Source organism: Schistocerca americana, chromosome 3 (genome assembly GCF_021461395.2).
Source record: "Schistocerca americana isolate TAMUIC-IGC-003095 chromosome 3, iqSchAmer2.1, whole genome shotgun sequence".
Taxonomy (NCBI): Eukaryota; Metazoa; Arthropoda; class Insecta; order Orthoptera; family Acrididae; genus Schistocerca; species Schistocerca americana.
The window spans coordinates 871,078,150-871,097,642 of record NC_060121.1 but is presented as its reverse complement, the minus strand read 5'-3'; the positions used below and the strand labels follow the sequence as shown (position 1 = coordinate 871,097,642).

Genomic DNA, 19,493 nt, shown 5'->3' with positions numbered 1-19,493 from the left:
TACTGCCTCCCTTTCATGTTATATCACTTGTAACTGCAGTCTGCTTTCTGGAATTCCCAATAACTTAAGAATCCCAGAGGCCATATTTCAGCCATCATTCATCAAATCTTTTCCTAAGTCTACAAATCTATAAATGTAGGTTTGCCTTTCTTCAATTTGCCTTCTAAGGTAAGTTATAGGCCTGTGATTACTTTGCATGTTCCTGTATTGCTCTAGAAGGAACCCAAACTGATTTCCCCTGATATCAGCTTCTGCTAGTTACTCTGCCCTTCTTTAGGCAATTCACATCAGTATTTTCCAAACATGACACAAACTGAGTTTTGTAACTCAAACCCATATGCACCTGCCTTCTTGGGTATCAGGATTACTGATTTAACAATAAATCTTAAAAAGGAAGTGGGCATGGGACACAGGGTAAAATGGTAAATATTTTGCTACTAACAGCTCTACAAAGAACTAATGACTTAAATGAACTCTCAGTAGTTCATTGTATTTCCATGTTCCATTCAATATAATGTTACACAAGCTTGAAAAACCTTGTAATATTTACTTGCAGTTGAGACAGGACAGAATTTTTGACAAAGTTTATCATTTTTACAACTATCCTTCAATCTGTTGTAATTAATTGCACAAAACATTTATGAATCAAACATTTACTTCTAAAATTTTACTAACCAGTTATTTTTTTCTTGTCAGCTATAAATAACACATTTACAAAAAAGGCTATACTTGTGAACCAAAGTGTGGAATGTTAAATAAGATTTTTAGGTATTTGATCCTGCATTTTACATCCAGTTTATTTTATTTGTTGCATTTTATAAAACATTAACGTAATGCAATCAGTTGCATATATGATTACAAAAATATTTCATTGAAAAATATTTTTATAAGTACTCCAATAATGATCATCCTTCCTTCACCAATGTCTTCAGTTCACCACATGTAAATTGTGCCTGTATACCATTCTCAAGAATAGCAACAGTTTAATTTATTAAAAAGAGCTATAACAGTGTTCATAAAATGGAACATGACAGTTTGCAACCGTAGTTAAATCTGTGAAAGTTTGGTCTTAACATCTCTTATATCACACAATTAATTATGTTACACATTCATACAAGTTTTGTGACAATGCACTTAAATCCTGAGAGTTGAGCATAAAAAAATAAGTACATAAAATATTTCATTATTATAGAGTAAAAAATACAGCTGTTACTTTGTTCAGTGCCACCATGACAGGCATGGAGTTCATAAACAGTTTCAAAAGCTAATAATATGACTTCTCAAAGCAATCAACCATCATATGATAGAAGCTTCACTGTTGAGCAGTAAAATGATTAAAACCAAAATTCTGGAAACTGGAAGTAGATTTTGGCGTAAATAATTTTCTGGAGTCAACCTTCTTATGTTAAAACTGAGTACATACAATTTCATTATAACTGAGTTTTGTATAAACAACAGCAGAAGTAAAAATGAACAAGTATTATGAACATAATAGCTCATAGGATTATCACAACACATCAACACATGAAGACATCTCTTGTATGAGATAATTCCACAAACAATCACCTCTATTGTCTTTAAAATGCCTAATAACAGTCTTCACAGTAATTGTACTTTCATTACATCAAGGAATACTGAAATATCATCCTCTCATCAGTATGGAAGTCATTCATCTCACAAGAAATCTTAGCCCAACCATTCACTTCCACTTTAAAATACATATCACTCTTGTCTCAAATTACATTCATGAATTAAAATGTAAACTCATTTAACACCTTTTAAATAAAACAAATCATTTTCACCTACTGAAAGATATACAGTCTGGTAGGAACACATTTAGACCAATGCTGTCAAGCTTTTCTCAGTGCTTTTTCAGCTTTCTTTCTTATAACATCATCTGACCTCATATCTTTCACTACTGCAAATAAATCTTACATACATTGTCCTGCCATCAGATTTCTTCATCTCATCTACATTTCTCACAAGATTTTCAATAAACCTTGCCAATTTGAGAAATATTTTACTATTGCAAATTGAGAGCAACTAAGGCTCTTTTGGTTTGTGCAACATTTCCTTCATATGTTACGTTTCTGCTACCTGAGGCTCTTCATTTTTCTTGGTTCTCGAATGAAGATATACAACTATATATTCAATCCCCCAAGCAATTATGCACAGGAAGACACAGACTGTTTGCGCATGTATACACAGTGGATAGCTTCCTGTTGCATCTCGAATAACACCTGAAACAAAAATAAGTATTTTAACTGATAGGTACTCCACTCATCTTAATTACATCATTAACAGGACAGCTTGTCTTAAAAACAAATGTCATTTTCTCACCTTAGTTTACCACTGTTGTCAAAATTATTGAGCATGCAGTATTTATATTAATGTTAACAGCACAGAACATTTCTTAGTAGTTGTCTTAAATTGTGTGCCACAGGTATAGCGGTTCTCTGGAATTTGTTTCACCCTACATACCTTTTACTTTCTGTATGTGCACAATATTTAACATAGCTTGTAAGAAAGGAACTGATTTGAACACTTAACTAATATGCAGAATTCTTTTTCATGATCTTCTCCATTATTTTAGGCGGAGATTTATTTTTGCAGGTCTGCAGTTGATGAAGTATTTACTTTGGAAATATAAATTCCATAGGTACACCTTGTTTTACATTAAATTTTTATTTGACTAAAAAGTTAAATATACATAATTAAATGAAATAAAAACAAAATTTGTCTGTGGAATATTTATTTACAAAACAAATGCAGAATTCTTGTACTAGACATCACAATACATACCCCACCCTCCCCACCACCTCTTTTCCCAGAGATATTGGATTACAATAGAATAGATACATTGATGTTAGTGAAATGACTTTGAAGAAAGTAGAAAAGTAAAAAATTAGAACTTACTTTCATTTATAAAGTAATACAATAATTGTTGTAAAGTGTCAATACTTATATATAGTAAAGCAAATACATTAACTCCCAAAATAATGAAACCATGCTAAATAAAAAAGATCAAATTTACTGGTACTGGTCAAATACTGTGTCCCTCCTAGCACTGTGACATAATGTATTTTCTGAAATGAAACAATGTGAGAAATACAATTGGCCAGGGATGTACAGAAACTGTGGTGCTGTTGCCATCCATTAAAGTCTAAATACTCTAAAAGGTATGAGGTTTAGAGCAGTTAAACCAAGTTTACCACCACTAATTGTACCTCTAGTTTTCACTTCAGTAGGAAAAACCTACATGTACCATTTAAGAAAAAATGAACTTTGTGTTGAAAGTGATGTTTGTTCAGTTTTATAGATTGTACATTCCTGCACATTGTGTGTGCCCCTTACATAGCTACATCCCTGACCCAATCTCTCTTTCACATTTTGTTTCACTTACAAAAAATGAGGGTTGCCCAGAAAGTAATGCACCCCATTTTTTTCTCAGCCAAAAACAATGATATGGATGTGAAATATTAGTTATGTATTATTTACAGTCTCCTGAGTGAGCACACCAAATTTCTGTCAATTATGACAGATAGCGTGCTGCAGGACAGTTTCAAAATGGCGTCTCTAGGTGATGTACGTTACAAGAAATGTGCTGTCATTGAATTTCTCACTACAGAAAAACAAACTGTGCAAACAAACTTGTGCAAAGTCTATGGAGAATCTGCTGTCAACAGAAGTACAGTTAGTTGTTGGGCATGGAGTATGACGTCATCAGAAGGTGGTTCGGCGGAGCTCCATGATTTGCAGCGGTTGGGGAGACCATCCACAGCTGTCATACCTGACATGTTGCAATGAGCTGATGTCATTCATGAGGATATACATTATGACTCGGCACTGCATCTGTCAATCAGCAAAGGAAGTGTGGATGGAATTATCCACACTCTTGGATATTCAAAAGTGTGTGCAAGATGGGGCCCATGGTGTCTAATGGTGGATCACAAATCACACAGAAGAAACATTTGTCTTGATTGGTTGCAATGTTTTGAAGTTGAAGTTGATGAAGAGGCCTTCTTCTCCCAGATTGTGTCAGGTGATGAAACCTGGGTTCACCATTTTGAGCCCGAACAAAAATTACAGTTGATGGCGCCAATCCCACTCCCCACAGAAGAAAAATTCAAAGCAACTTCTTGTGCCAAAAAGGTCATGATCACCGTGTTCTTGGACTTTGAAGTTTTGATTCTCATTGGTGTGATGCCAATAGGCAGTACCATTAATTCAGAAGCATATGTCAAAATGTTAACAAAACTCAAGAGGTGCTTCTGGCGACTTTGGCACCACAGCAACCAGAGGTGTTTTGCTGCAACAAGATAATGCTGGGCCCTACACAAGTCTGAGGACTGCTAAAAGCATCGCAAAACAGGGTTGGGCAGTGTTACCCCATCCACCCTACATGCCCTGACCTAGCCCCCTTGGATTACCACTTGTTTGGGCCATTAAAGGATGCCATTCATGGAGGACATTTTGAGGACAATGAGGAGGTGATTCACACAGTGAAGCACTGGCTCTGCCACCAGAACAAGGATTGGTACCAACAGGGCATACATTCCATTGTTTCACACTGGATGAAGGCCATAGAGCAGGATGGAGATTACATGGAATAATAGGGTGTGTAGATAAAATACTATTCTTTCGCGTGTGTAATTCTCATTATGTTCAATAAATAATTGTTGAAGAAAAAAATGTGGTGCATTACTTTTTGGGCAACCCTCATATATGAGATTGCAGAATAAGATGAGACACCCTGAACTATGAGCTGATGGGAGAAAAAAAACTCTATTTCCATTAAAAGCTCAAATTCTTTTCTGAACACTAATGTACTTTGTGTTTCTCCAAATTCCAAGCAATCTTCCTGGATGTTAAGCACTATTTTATTGTGATGTGGAGCCAAATACTGATCAACTTCATACTCTCCAATGAACAACACAGTGTCTTCACTTCAAAAGCTGCCATCCACTCCATGCCAATTGCTCCCTTCCCTACAGCCTAGACACTCCTGCTGAATAAACATGCTCCGACAATGAAACCCTCAGTACCTGTTTCAACAACCTCTCTCCAGTATGGTTTCCTTTTCCACAACTATGCTACTCATCTATTCAAAAACAGTCACTCCCTGCCTCACCCTTGTTAGCAGTACTTACTACTACTCGACAGGACACCCTCTTCATACCAAGTATCATCTTAGTCTTGATGTCTCAAAACATTAACCTGGCAGTGCTATTCCTTTCTCAAGTTTACTGTACTTCCCTGATCTCCTATCCACACCAACTACAGTGTACTTCTGTCTTCCTCATGCTGTTGTTGTTGTCGTATTCAGTCCAAAGAATGGTTTCATGCAGCTCCCCATGCTACCCTATCGTGTGCAAGCCTCTTTGTTGCCAAATAACTAATGAAATCTACGTCCTTCTGAATCTGCTTACTGTATTCATTTCTTGGTCTCTCTGTATTATTTTTACGCCGCCCCCCCCCCCCCCCAAACACACACACACACACACACACACACACACTCTTCCCTTCAGCACTAAATTGGTGATCCCATCAGGTCTCTGAAATTTCTATTCTCCCCAATTATATTCAGTACCTCCCCATTAGTTACATGATCTTCTCTAATCTTCAGCATTCTTCAGCATTACCACATTTCAAAAGCTTCTATTCTCTTCTTGTCTAAACCATTTATTGTCCATGTTTCGCTTCCATTCATAACTATACTACTCCATACAAATACTTTCAGAACAGTCTTCCTGACACTTAAACCTACATTCAATGTCAATAACCTTCTTTTCTTACCCTTGCCAGTTGACATTTTATATCCTCTCTGCTTCTGCCATCAGCAATTTTTTTTTTTTTTGCCCAAATAGCAAAACTCATCTACTACTTTAAGTGTCTTGTTTCGTAACCTAATTCCCCCAGCACCACCTGATTTAATTCAACTACATTCCACTGTGCTTGTTTTACTTTTGTTGATGTTCATCTTATATCCTCCTTCCAAGATCATGACCATTCTGCTCAGCTGCTCTTCCATGTCCTTTGCCATCTCTGAGAGAATTACAATGCCATCGACAAATGTCATAGTTTTTATTTCTTCTCCCTGGACTTTAACTCCTAGTCCTAATTTTTCTTTGGTTTCTTCCATTGCTGCTCAGTGTGCAGATTGAATAGCTTTGGAGATAGGCTACAACCCTGTCTCACTCCCTTCTGAACCACTGCTTCCTTTCCATGCCCCTTGACTCTTATAACTGCCATCTGGTTTCTGTGCAAGTTGTAAGTAGCCTTTCACTCCTTCTATTTTATCTCTGCTACCTTCAGAATTTCAAAGACAGTATTACACTCAACACTGACAAAAACTTTCTCTAAATCTAAGAATGCTATAAATGTAGGTTTGCCTTTCCTTGACCTATCCTCTAAAAGAAGCCTTAGGGTCAGTATTTCCTTGAATGTTTCTACATTTCTCTAGAATCCGAACTGACATTCCCTGAGGCCAGGTCCTACCAGTTTTTCCATTCTTCTGTAAAGAATTTGTGTTAGTATTTTGCAACCATGACTTATTAAACTGATAGATTGGTAGTACCCAGATCTTTCAGCCCTGCTTTCTTTGGAATCGGAATTATTATATTCTTCTTGAAGTCTGAAGGTATTTTGCATGTCTCACACATCTTACACACCAGAGGAAAGATTTTTTTCATGGCTGGCTCTCCCAAGGCTATCAGTAATTCTGACAGAATATTATCTACTCCCAGGGCCTTGTTTCGACTTAGGTGTTTCAGTGCTGTGTCAAATTCATCTCGCAGTATCATATCTCCCATATCAAGTTCATCTATGTCCTCTTCCATTTCTCTAATATTGCTCTTAAGTACATCTCCCTTGTCCAGACTCTCTATACACTCCTCCCACCTTTAACCTTTCCTGAGGTCTATGGTTCATGGTTGGGAGTCTTTCTCATAATGTTCACAAATTCCTTATCAGTCCTTATAATATTCTCTGACTGTCATTGATATCCAAATATTGCAGCCCCCTTCCTACAATTCCCACAGTGAAATCTGATCCATGAGACTACATATTGCTGCCTGCTACAGCTCAACTGCTGTCAAGGATATAACATTAAAAGCAGAAGCATATGTAAAACTACTCATATCAGTTACCAGAGCACATCTACACACTGCACAGCTTTCAGTCAGGAAGACCACCTTCAAAATGGCAGGAGATGTAACACCCCTCCTTGGTTTATCTGCTATTCTTCATTCTCCTAAACCGAATTATTTCAACTTTGGTGATCAGACATTTATGATGGGTGCATATTTTGCTGACTGTGTACCTGACAGTAACATGGTTCTCTTAATACAACTCATATTTCTGTTTGCATAGACATAAAATCATGAATGAGTGATTTGAAACAAGACAATATATACAAATAAGGTGATATACTGTTCAGCAACACATAGAGGAATTCTGCGAAGTGCACTCACTTACACTAATGGCTATTCATTGCTTAGTTTACTTCAGAGTTAACCAGTACTTTGTTATACAATATGTGTTTCTGGCCTGAAACAGCTTTAAGAATTTATTAACCATTCTTGCCTTTACAACCATTTGATCTCTTGGACACATTGGGGCAGCATCAATCTGTCTGCTCCCTGAAGTTGTGTATCGCACTGTAATGAACTCTGTTGCTCATATTTACTGAACTGAATCATAGCCTAAAGAGTGTTTCCATAAGAGCATGCAGAAATGTAACAGGACATAGAGAATGCTCCTCTGAACAATTTGAGGTAGGGAACCTGCAGTCGGAGAAGCCAACTTAAGGAGATACAGAAGTAAAGGTGCCTACTGCTTTGTCTAGCATTACCATTTTCCAGCTTATTTACAACCAACATGTGTACAAGTTTACATGTACTGTGCTGTTTATTTACAAGTAAATTCTTTATTTCCTGCAAGGAAACAAGAAGGACAAGCCTGATTACCAGGGAGTCATGATGCAGGTTTTGTTCACTTTACTTGTCCGTAAGATGTCTCTGTTGTATTTACATTGTCCCATGACAGAACATGCTATGAAACAACGGCAGACCCATTCATTACTCAGTGGCATTCAGAGGTGTACAGTACAATATGATTTAGCAGTACTGGTACAGTTTCACATAACTCACTGATATGCATGTTGTGTATGGGGAGGTATGTTGCAATGCTCTCACTGCTGAAAGGCCATACAGGGAATAATTTCCTAACTGACATCATCTGTCACAATGAGTGTTTATTTCTCTTGATCAATGAATGTGGGAGACTGGTTCATTGGAAAGAAGAAACGAGGGACCTGGCATGATGAAGACAACTCACACATCCGATTTTGAAGAGGAATTGCTGGAACGAGTTGCAGTAGACCCCACTAAAAGTGATTGTCGTACTGCATGTGAAATGGGTGCTACGCATACTAGCATGTGGCAAGCACTCCATGAACAACAATTACAACCATATCACCCACAACAAGTCCATGCAATGCTTGTGACTGACTTTGCACCAAGGGTTGCATTATGTCAATGGGTGCTCCAACAATGGATTGATCAATCAGATTTCCTCCAAATTGTGCTGTTTACTGATGAGGCCTCATTTGATCATGATGGTGTTTCAAAAAGCAGGAATAGGCATGTGTGAGATGAGGAAAACCTTCACGCTGTAGTGGAGTCACACCATCAAGTACGTTTTGCTGTGAATATCTGGGCCAGCATTGTAGGCTACAATCTCAATGGGTATATCTTCTACCTGGCTGTCTGAATGGCTACCAGTAATTGAGGTTCTACCTGAGTTGGAGAATGTACCCTCGGCTGTTCATGAGAGGGTGTGGATACAACATGACAGTGCACTGTCTCACTTCAGTGTGGAACTGCAACCATCTCAATGCTGTATTTTCTGGTTGCTGGATTAGAAGGGGAGCTACTATTCCATGGCCTGCAAGGTAAGATAACCTGAATCCCTTTGATTATTTCCTATGGGCATATCTAAAGTCAGTTATGTATGAGGCCCCAGTGCATACGGAGATGGAATTAGTTGCCAGAATTGTAGCTGCCTGTGATGTGATTCAGAACGCACCAGAATCTTGTTCACCAATGTCAGGCTTGCACTGATGTAGTTGGCCATCAGTTTCAGCACATTTTGTAAGGTACAGTGCAAATGGTACATTCATGGTGTGAGTGATGGTATTTGCAGTTAATTGCATAAATGAAACACTACAGAGTAATGTGATTTTGTTGCTATCCTCTCCTTAAGCTGGCTTCTCCAACTCAAGTTCCCTACTTCAAATTATTCAGTGGAGCATCCTCTCTGTCCTATTAAATTTTTGCACATCCTTAAGGAAACATCCGGTGTATGTAGTTTTGCATCAAGTGGGATCTTTATAATTGATTGAATCAAAAATGGATCAAGTGTATCATTGTCCAGAACATTTCTCACCAATCTCACACTGAATTACCAGGAACTCTCTGTTTCATTGGCATTACCACACTCCCTGATGGCTGCTTATACACTATTTTACCTTTTTACTTAGAACAAAAAAATTTAAGTAAATTAATACTCCACTACTAGTGCACAAGGATGTGCGCACATCCTGCCATCAAAGGTTGGTAGAGATTAGTAAGGGTTCAATTTTACCACAGCATGGCTCATTCAGTATAAGTACCTTTACAAACTCACATTCACTACCTATTTACTGAACATGATAAACAGCATAAATTGAGAGACCTCAGACCCTGCCATATGAATTGTGCCATTTGAATTCTTCCAGCCAGCACGTTTTCCTAACTCTCAAGACGTGATCTTCCTCTCCACCTTAACATCATATATTGCCACCCTCATGGACTGAACTCAAGTTAGCCTATTCCTCTCTCCTTTTAGTGTTTGATGGGATTTTTGGACTTCATTTTTTTCACTTGAGTTGTCCCCTTTTCTGCTATTTATCACACTTTATTTGTTTTATTCTCACAAATTTCCATTTTCTTTTCTTTTATATCTGTCTTTATTGCTCACCCTATATCTCCATTTTATCACCTTTGCACTGAAATTTTGCCAGCTGTTACTGGAGTACTAACTCATGTTTTGTTTTTCTCAAACACTTTTTCCATTATATTTGTCTCCTTTTGCTCCTCATAAGAAACTGTTCTCTCATAACCTTGGTTCTAAGTGATCTGTTACTGGAGTACTAACTCATGTTTTGTTTTTCTCAAACACTTTTTCCATTATATTTGTCTCCTTTTGCTCCTCATAAGAAACTGTTCTCTCATAACCTTGGTTCTAAGTGATCTATCACCTACAACATCCCCAAAGAATTTTCTGTTTCTTGTCCTTGACAAGGAAGAAGTGGCTCTGAAAGTTAGGAGTGCTGTCATTGTTTTGATTTATGTGGGTCTATTAGCTGTACTGTCTTATAAACATCCGAAATATTTTATATTAACTAATTATCAGTGTACTTATTATACATACCCAGAACTGGACCAAGAGCAACAATAAATATTCCTTTTCCAACCATATGAAGACCAAAACCTGCTGGTAATTTCTCCAGGCTGCAATACTCTGAAATAGTCAAGTTGAAGTTGATGAGAGCTGCCCCTCGCAGAAATCCATTCATTACTAGTGCCACCATTAAAGGAGCGTACTCTGTTTGCTCTGCTAGTGCTGCAAATAAGAAATACAGATATTCATTGTAATGGATATCTTGAAGTTTGATGTCTGTAATACGAGGGCTATCCACAAAGTACATTACGTTTTGGAACTAAAAATAAATAAAGTATTGGAAATTGTTTTTTATTATATACAGATGAAAGCGACACTTAAATACTACTTTTCTACATAGTTGCCATTTAAATTAAGGCACTCATCATAGCGATGGGCGAGCTTGGAAATTCCTTTGTTGTAAAATTCGGCCACCTGCGCCTTCAACCACGTGGTTACCTCTTCTTGAAGCTGTGCGTCGTCATCAAAACACTGCATAGCCAACCACTTCTTCATTGCTGGGAATAAGTGGAAGTCACTCGGTGCCAGGTTGGGACTGTACAGCGGATGAGGAAACAACTCCCACTTAAAAGATTTGAGAACTTTAAGAGTGGCATTTGCCGTGTGGGCCCGGGCGTTGTCGTGAATCAGCAAGATCTTTGAGCCCAACTTTCCCCTGCGCTTTTTTGCATTGCTCTTCTGAGGTTGTGCAGAGTTTGGCAATACCTTTGAGAGTTTATTGTAGTGCCTCTTTCCAGGAAATCCACAAAAATCACACCTTTTCTGCCCCAAAAGAAGAGGTATCCACGTGGTTAAAGGTGCAGGCGGCCGAATTTTACGACGAAGGAATTTCCAAGCTCATCCATCGCTACGATAAGTGCCTTAAATTAAATGGCAACTATGTAGAAAAGTAGTATTTAAGTGTGGCTTTCATCTGTATATAATAAAAAAAATTTCCAATACTTTATTTATTTTTAATTCCAAAACGTAATGTACTTTGTGGATAGCCCTCGTATGTACCTAAGGTTAAGCATTTCAATTGTAATTTAAGACATTTAGCTACAACGGTTTCCAAAATTAAATTAAATTTACAAGACCAACAATGACAGGCAAAATGTAAGCCAGTTGACAGGAAGGTTGGATATGTTGTTATTAAACGAATCAGAGATAAGGAAGGGACGAAGTGAAGATAGAAGCGTAAATGATATAGAAGTAGGGAAGAGTGTAGAAAAGCAGTAATAAGATGCAGACATCTAAGAAGAAGCAGCAATGGAAAGGTGTATTAATTAAAGAAACTATAAAATATCAAGGAGAGAAAGAAAGAGACAATAAATAAATGTAAAAATAGTGGCAGAAACAAGAGAAAATGGGCAAGAGAGTAAGAGGAATCACACCAAGATAGTATAGTTTGGGATGCCATCAACATGCTGTAAGGTAAGCTTCCATTTGCACAATGGTTAGGTACTAGTGTGAAGAAAGGATGCCAGTTAGCTTTGTAATGACCTAGGCACAAAGGTCAGTAGTGTTGCATAACAGAACATGCTCTGCGTGGTACACTGTGCAAGTAATGACTATCTGTCTGTGTCTACTCATGTCACTGATGGATAAAGTTATACAAACTGTCATAGCTAAAAACTCTCTTATTGGTGCTAGTTAAAAGCTGTACTGTTTGTCTAAAGGAAGAGGATGTATGAGGCTTACTCCGGTTCACTGATGCTTATAATTAAAATGTCCACACTATAATCCCATCCTCATGCTTCAGTCAGACTTTCAAAAACTCCTGACAGCTGCAGGCTTCTTCTAAGAGTTCATCTGCAAACTACTGTCCAAAACTTCTTGAATATTTTAAAAAGAGTAACCATTTTCTGCACTGACTGTAATATGAGCCCTCTCCATTTCCACTCCCCACATTAGCAGTTGTCACTGAAGTAATCTCTTTCTACATTACCATTGCACACACACAAAAAAGTACAGAACCTGTAACATACCCCTTTCATGAAACTCCATATTCCCGTCAATGACCACAGCAAAACAAAAATGTTATAGACCTTATTATTACTAAAGTATATACTGTAGCTGTAGGATCTTGTGTGCCTCCCCTTGGCATGTTTGTAATAGAAAATTAATACATATACACTAGAACTTATATACTTCATAATTTCAATTTTAAGAATGATTTTAATGCTGCACTTTTTGCTTTAGTTAATACTACCAGCTAGTTTTGACTAATATTTGGCTCAGACATCACCAATATGAGCTAACAGATCCAGCACTAATGCCATCACATTAGAGAAATACTTTTGCTTCATAGTAACATCTTCCAAGCACAGAGCACACAAATTCCTGTCCATGGGGAATCAAATGATCAATTGCATCTTGTGAACCCTTCAAACTGGCGCACAATTACTCTATCAGATTTAATCCAGGCGCCTTTGTAGGCCAACTGAGGAGATGTGTTACAATCCTGCGGAAAAAAAAAAAAAACTGGGCAAAAGGTACCTAAAGTAAAGCATCAAGTGCTCCTTCTCAACAGGTAACACTAAAATTTGTGGTGATGAAGATACCAATAGCCACTGAGGTGTGGTGTGGACAGGTGAACAGACCTACTGAAACCGGACCACACCTGATAGAGATCATAGTCTTAAATTGGTAAATTTAACCTACATTGATAAGAAACTACAAATCATTACAGTCAACTCTCTCAGGGGGCAGAAGTATAGCAACTCAGAAATAATGTTCTTTAAGAGATTTTCATGACAGTAATTCCCTTCACTCAATCATTATCAACTGTGTCACAAGGGTCAGTGAATCAAATCCAGGCTTGAAGTTGAACTTCAGTTGAGGATAGGTGCTTCACAATACTCTATATCTTTAGTTTATATTGAAACGAACCTCTACAGAGCTGGAACAGGTGCACAAGAAAGTATCAAGGAAAATTTCTCTCCATCATGAATCCAATATTTTATAAATCCACTCATGTAGTCCCATCTGACAATGGCTCCAAAGTAGTGAAAATGTGTACAATTTCAATATCGTTAAGGCAGTCACATGATTTTATGGGAGATGGAGACTATTTTTAGTTCATATAAGAACATATTTACTGCTGCAGACTGCTCTTGGAGAAAGAGTTGCTCTGTTATCTCGTAATGAGCAATATTATACCACATATTCACAAATATTGGCTGAACTGCACTAAAAATCTTAAACATGTGAACATAGGCTCTCTAATACCTATGATAACATATCCTGATAGAGAGATGTTAGGGCACATGGAAAAGACACCGATAAAAGCATTTGACCAATAAAAACTTCTTTCTGTCTGGACAAAGGGAAGTTTCTTTAGGTTGTTATTTGGATTAATTTCTTGTAGTAGTTTTAGCTTGTATATAGAGAACCGACTCGTGGAGATAACATCTTAGACCTACTGATAACAAACAGACCCGAACTTTTCGACTCTGTAAGTGCAGAACAGGAAATCAGTGATCATCAGGCCATTGCAGTGTCCATGAATATGGAAGTTAATAGGAATATAAAAAAAGGGAGGAAGGTTTATCTGTTAAGCAAGAGTAATAGAAGGCAGATTTCATACTGCCTAACAGATCAAAACGAGAATTTCTGTTCCGACACTGACAATGTTGAGTGTTTATGGAAAAAGTTCAAGGCAATCATAAAATGTGTTTTAGATAGGTATGTGCTGAGTAAAACTGTGAGGGATGGGAAAAACCCACTGTGGTTCAACAACAAAGTTAGGAAACTACTGTGAAAGCAAAGAGAGCTTCACTCCAAGTTTAAACACAGCCAAAACCTCTCAGACAAACAGAAGCTAAATGATGTCAAAGCTAGTGTAGGGAGGGCTATGCGTGAAGCGTTCAGTGAATTTGAAAGTAAAATTCTATGTACCGACTTGACAGAAAATCCTAGGAAGTTCTGGTCTTAAGTTAAATCAGTAAGTGGCTCGAAACAGCATATCCAGGATGATGATGGCATTGAAACAAAGGATGACAGGCGTAAAGCTGAAATACTAAACACCTTTTTCCAAAGCTGTTTCACAGAGGAAGACCGCACTGCAGTTCCTTCTCTAAATCCTTGCAGAAATGAAAAAATGGCTGACATCGAAATAAGTGTCCAAGGAATAGAAAAGCAACTGGAATCACTTAACAGAGGAAAGTCCACTGGACCTAACGGGATACCAGTTCGATTCTACACAGAGTACGCGAAAGAACTTGCCCCCCTTCTAACAGCCGTTTACCGCAAGTCTCTAGAGGAACGGAAGGTTCCAAATGATTAGAAAAGAGCACAGGTAGTCCCAGTCTTCAAGAAGGGTCGTCGAGCAGATGCGCAAAACCATAGACCTATATCTCTGACGTCGATCTGTTGTAGAATTTTAGAACATGTTTTTTGCTCGAGTATCATGTCGTTTTTGGAAACCCAGAATCTACTCTGTAGGAATCAACATGAATTCCGGAAACAGCAATCGTGTGAGACCCAACTCGCTTTATTTGTTCATGAGACCCAGAAAATATTAGATACAGGCTCCCAGGTTGATGCTATTTTCCTTGACTTCTGGAAGGTGTTCGATACAGTTCCACACTGTCGCCTGATAAACAAAGTAAGAGCTTACGGAATATCAGACCAGCTGTGTGGCTGGATTGAAGAGTTTTTAGCAAACAGAACACAGCATGTTGTTATGAATGGAGAGACGTCTACAGACGCTAAAGTAACCTCTGGTGTGCCACAGGGGAGTGTTATGGGACCATTGCTTTTCACAATATATATAAATGACCTAGTAGATAGTGTCAGAAGTTCCATGCGGCTTTTCGCGGATGATGCTGTAATATACAGAAAAGTGGCAGCATTAGAAAATTGTAGCGAAATGCAGGAAGATCTGCAGTGGATAGGCACTTGGTGCAGGGAGTGGCAACTGACCCTTAACATAGACAAATGTAATGTACTGCGAATACATAGAAAGAAGGATCCTTTATTGTATGACTGTATGATAGCGGAACAAACACTGGTAGCAGTTACTTCTGTAAAATATCTGGGAGTATGCGTGCAGAACGATTTGAAGTGGAATGATCATATAAAATTAATTGTTGGTAAGGCGGGTACCAGGTTGAGATTCATTGGGAGAGTCCTTAGAAAATGTAATCCATCAACAAAGGAGGTGGCTTATTTTGGTTGCATGCATTTCTTACTCTTATTTTGAACAAATACTTTAAAGTTTTGACAAAATTTACAGACTAGCCAAGGTAAAATTATCACAGGAATAAAATTATCAGTAGTAGTAATATTTATGTTCAAAACCTACTGCATAATTCTTCCATCTGATTTATGTGACTTTTTCCTCTCTTATTTTTACATTCCAAAATAACAACTGTAATGAAGCATACTATTACCACATTCTCTCATATTTCTCTATATTATATTAATTTGTGATGATGTACTCTCTAAGGGAACATAACATGTACTTTGAATTATGTTTCACTTGGTTTTAATATTTTTTACACAAATGAATAACCTATTTGTTTTTTGTCACCAAAAGAAGGCATGATGAATAAATGCTTCTGCTTGGTAAATAGGGTATGATTCCATCCTAATATATGTAGATAATAGCCAAAATTTTACTTTTCTAAGTTACTGAACTTGCATTGTTAATTTATTACACATTGCTGGGAATCTGGTGTGTTCTGTCTGGATTGCCTGCAGCCTACAATCCAGCAGTAACACTGAAAACAGAACTTAAACTTTGTAATACTCATTTAAATACTACAATATAGTATTGTGGTTGTAAGGAGTAAACAACAACGTTAATAATAATAACAATAATAATGATAATAATAATAGTAATAACATCAATACCTACCAGACCTTGCAAGTCCAAGGAAAACAGTTGCAATCATAAAGACACTTCGTCTCTGTACTTTAATCCGGTCACATATTGGTGGGAGAACCACACGTGCAAATATATCTGCCACAGCTGTCATTGATAAATAGAATGCTGTATCTGATTTGGAATATCCAAGATTTGCAAGGAAAAATGGCACAATCATTTTGAAGTTCAGTTCAGCCACATAAAATATAGACAATCCAAACAAAATGTTCAGGAATATTGGATCTTTTAGAAGATCTAAGTCCATAAAATTTATAACTCTCCTCCAGTAACTTCTCTTCTTAGTTGCCTTGATCACTTTGGGTTTTGTTGCTTCCTTTATATTCTTGTTTATATCATTCTGTTCATTTTTTTGAGTTTCAACTTTGGGCTTAAAAGTAATATAATCATCTTCATCTTCATCTTCACTTTCAAGAGGCTGTGAACAAAAATGCTTTATTGTAACTACACTTAAACTACACTGCTCTAAAGTAAAGGATCTTGCTAATGATTATAGGAAAGTAAAACCAATTTCTTAATTTCCCGATGAAGTAACAAAAATCAACATTTATCACATAAAATGATTGATTTTGTGATACACATAAATGAAAATTAACAATATTTGTGGCAGAAGAGAAGCTTTTACTGAGAGACAACTGATTATATACAGATCAGATTTCTAGAAGTCTGTAATGCTTCAGAATTCAACTATTTGTTGCTGGTTGCTACCTGTGATTATTTTTACACCATGTATCTCTCCTGTTCTTTTTTCCATTCAACGTAACAAAATTATGACAAATAATATGGTTTATGTTGCCTGAGACTGCAGTCATGTGTGTGTGTGTGTGTGTGTGTGTGTGTGTGTGTGTGTGTGTGTGTGTGTGTGCGCGCTTCTGTCATCTGTTGTTCATGAAGGCCTTACTGGCCGAAAGCTTTATTTGTGACAGTCTTTTTGTTGTGCCTATCTGCGACTCAATGTCTCCGCTATATGGCAAGTAACAACTTTCCTTTTCATAATATTTTTACATTACATCCTTGATTTTCCATTGTTTGATAACAAAATTATGAGATACACTGACTACTCACTGCTGCAGGTAGATATATATAAAATTACATGAACTATCCCGGGTTTATGAACTATTAATTCTTTCCTTAGAGGGGAGAGAGATGTAGTTTCAAAAGGTTAAGAATGTGGGGCAGGTCCCTCATGCCCCAGATTTAGAGTGGCTCTCCTGGTGTGAGGATATGAATATTAGTCTACTACTAATTTTTTCCTCCTGAAAGTAAATAGCTGGCTGCAGTTCTGTCTCAATTTTATAGCTTTCCTGATTGAATTTTTCTTTTGAAATTATAAAGAAATTCAAAAGCTGGAGATATGAAACTTCCTGGCAGATTAAAACTGTGTGCCCGACCGAGACTCGAACTCGGGACCTTTGCCTTTCGCGGGCAAGTGCTCTACCATCTGAGCTACCGAAGCACGACTCACGCCCGGTACTCACAGCTTTACTTCTGCCAGTACCTCGTCTCCTACCTTCCAAACTTTACAGAAGCTCTCCTGCGAACCTTGCAGAACTAGCACTCCTGAAAGAAAGGATATTGCAGAGACATGGCTTAGCCACAGCCTGGGGGATGTTTCCAGAATGAGATTTTCACCTGCAGCGGAGTGTGCGCTGATATGAAACTTCCTGGCAGATTAAAACTGTGTGCCCGACCGAGACTCGAACTCGGGACCTTTGCCTTTCGCGGGCAAGTGCTCTACCATCTGAGCTACCGAAGCACGACTCACGCCCGGTACTCACAGCTTTACTTCTGCCAGTACCTCGTCTCCTACCTTCCAAACTTTACAGAAGCTCTCCTGCGAACCTTGCAGAACTAGCACTCCTGAAAGAAAGGATATCTGGAAACATCCCCCAGGCTGTGGCTAAGCCATGTCTCTGCTATATCCATATCAGCGCACACTCCGCTGCAGAGTGAAAATCTCATTCTGGAAGCTGGAGATATGTTTATCTGTCACCACTGCTCCAGAAGCTCCTGTTCAATTGTGAGTCATTACATACTCTTCACCTGTCTCAAATTGCGTTGATGTTCACTTTTTTACTTTCATTTTAATCTCGAGGTTTCAAGTTTGAATAATTCGTTGGTCATGGTAAAGGGAAAGTTGGATAGGTGTTAAAAAGAAGGAAGAGTTATGTCACATTCTGGATTACATTTAGATTTCTAGACCCAAGAAAGTCTATCTATTATGCCTCTTTCATTGCTGAACCCTATTGCTGTAACATTCTCTCTGATGTCACTCTTTCATTGTTGGTCTATAGAAAAAAATCTTAATTATACTGTTGACTGATGGAAAATGCAAGAAGATGTGCAATATGTATGTGAAAATAGATTCAGTGATCACTAAATACAAAGGACCAGAAGATACTCAAAAGATAAAATCTGCCATCACTTTTTGACAAAGTCTTTCTTCAGAGCTTAAACATTCCCCCCCCCCCCCCCCCCCCCTCTCTCTCTCTCTCTCTCTCTCTGTCTTTCTCCCTCCTCTCTCTTTGTGTGTGGGTGGTGGGCATGCGTGTGTGTGTGTGTGTGTGTGTGTGTGTGTGTGTGTGTGTGTGTGTGTGTGTAGTCATGTCTGAAGAAGGACTTTGACTAAAGGCTAAACAAATTTCTGGCTTTACTACAGTTCTACCCATTGCTAAGCATTCCTCTACTTTGTGAGCAGAAGTCTATCCTCTCCCACATATTTAATATTTATAAGGAGGTATGTTAGTTAGTGAACAGATTTATTGTTAATCTATGTAACTGATTTAAGTGTATTGAAGAGAATAGCAATAATGTGTTTGAAGGATAACATTGATAGTCCAACACAAGCAGCCATCAAATCTAATTTATCCAAGAGGGGTAGGATTCTAAAATATCCATTCTTATGTAACTCATTACATGAAAGTAGGATTGATAGGGATCTACTCTGTATATTTCCTGAAAGATAGATTAAATTAACACTTTATAGCTAAACACTTTTCGTTAGTGTATCCTAAGTGAGTTTTATACTATTAATATGAATGGGGTTGCCACTTTTTTTAAATTTAACAAACAGGTATATGTTCCTATGATTAAATGCAGCATATCCACTATAAAAATGCCA

At 37.7% G+C, this 19,493-nt stretch overlaps 1 protein-coding gene across 1 annotated transcript in view; it reads right to left on the bottom strand.

The window, feature by feature from the left end:
* Positions 1–613: 613 nt before the first annotated feature.
* LOC124606447 (monocarboxylate transporter 5-like) overlaps positions 614–19,493 on the bottom strand; it is a 420,878-nt gene continuing 401,998 nt past the window's right edge. The window contains exons 7-9 of the mRNA XM_047138429.1: positions 16,346–16,790; positions 10,474–10,665; positions 614–2,240 (exon numbers count right to left, since the gene is read on the bottom strand). Of these exons, the coding sequence (XP_046994385.1) occupies positions 2,083–2,240; positions 10,474–10,665; positions 16,346–16,790 (795 nt within the window). The 3' untranslated portion in view covers positions 614–2,082. The remainder of the gene's footprint in view (positions 2,241–10,473; positions 10,666–16,345; positions 16,791–19,493) is intronic.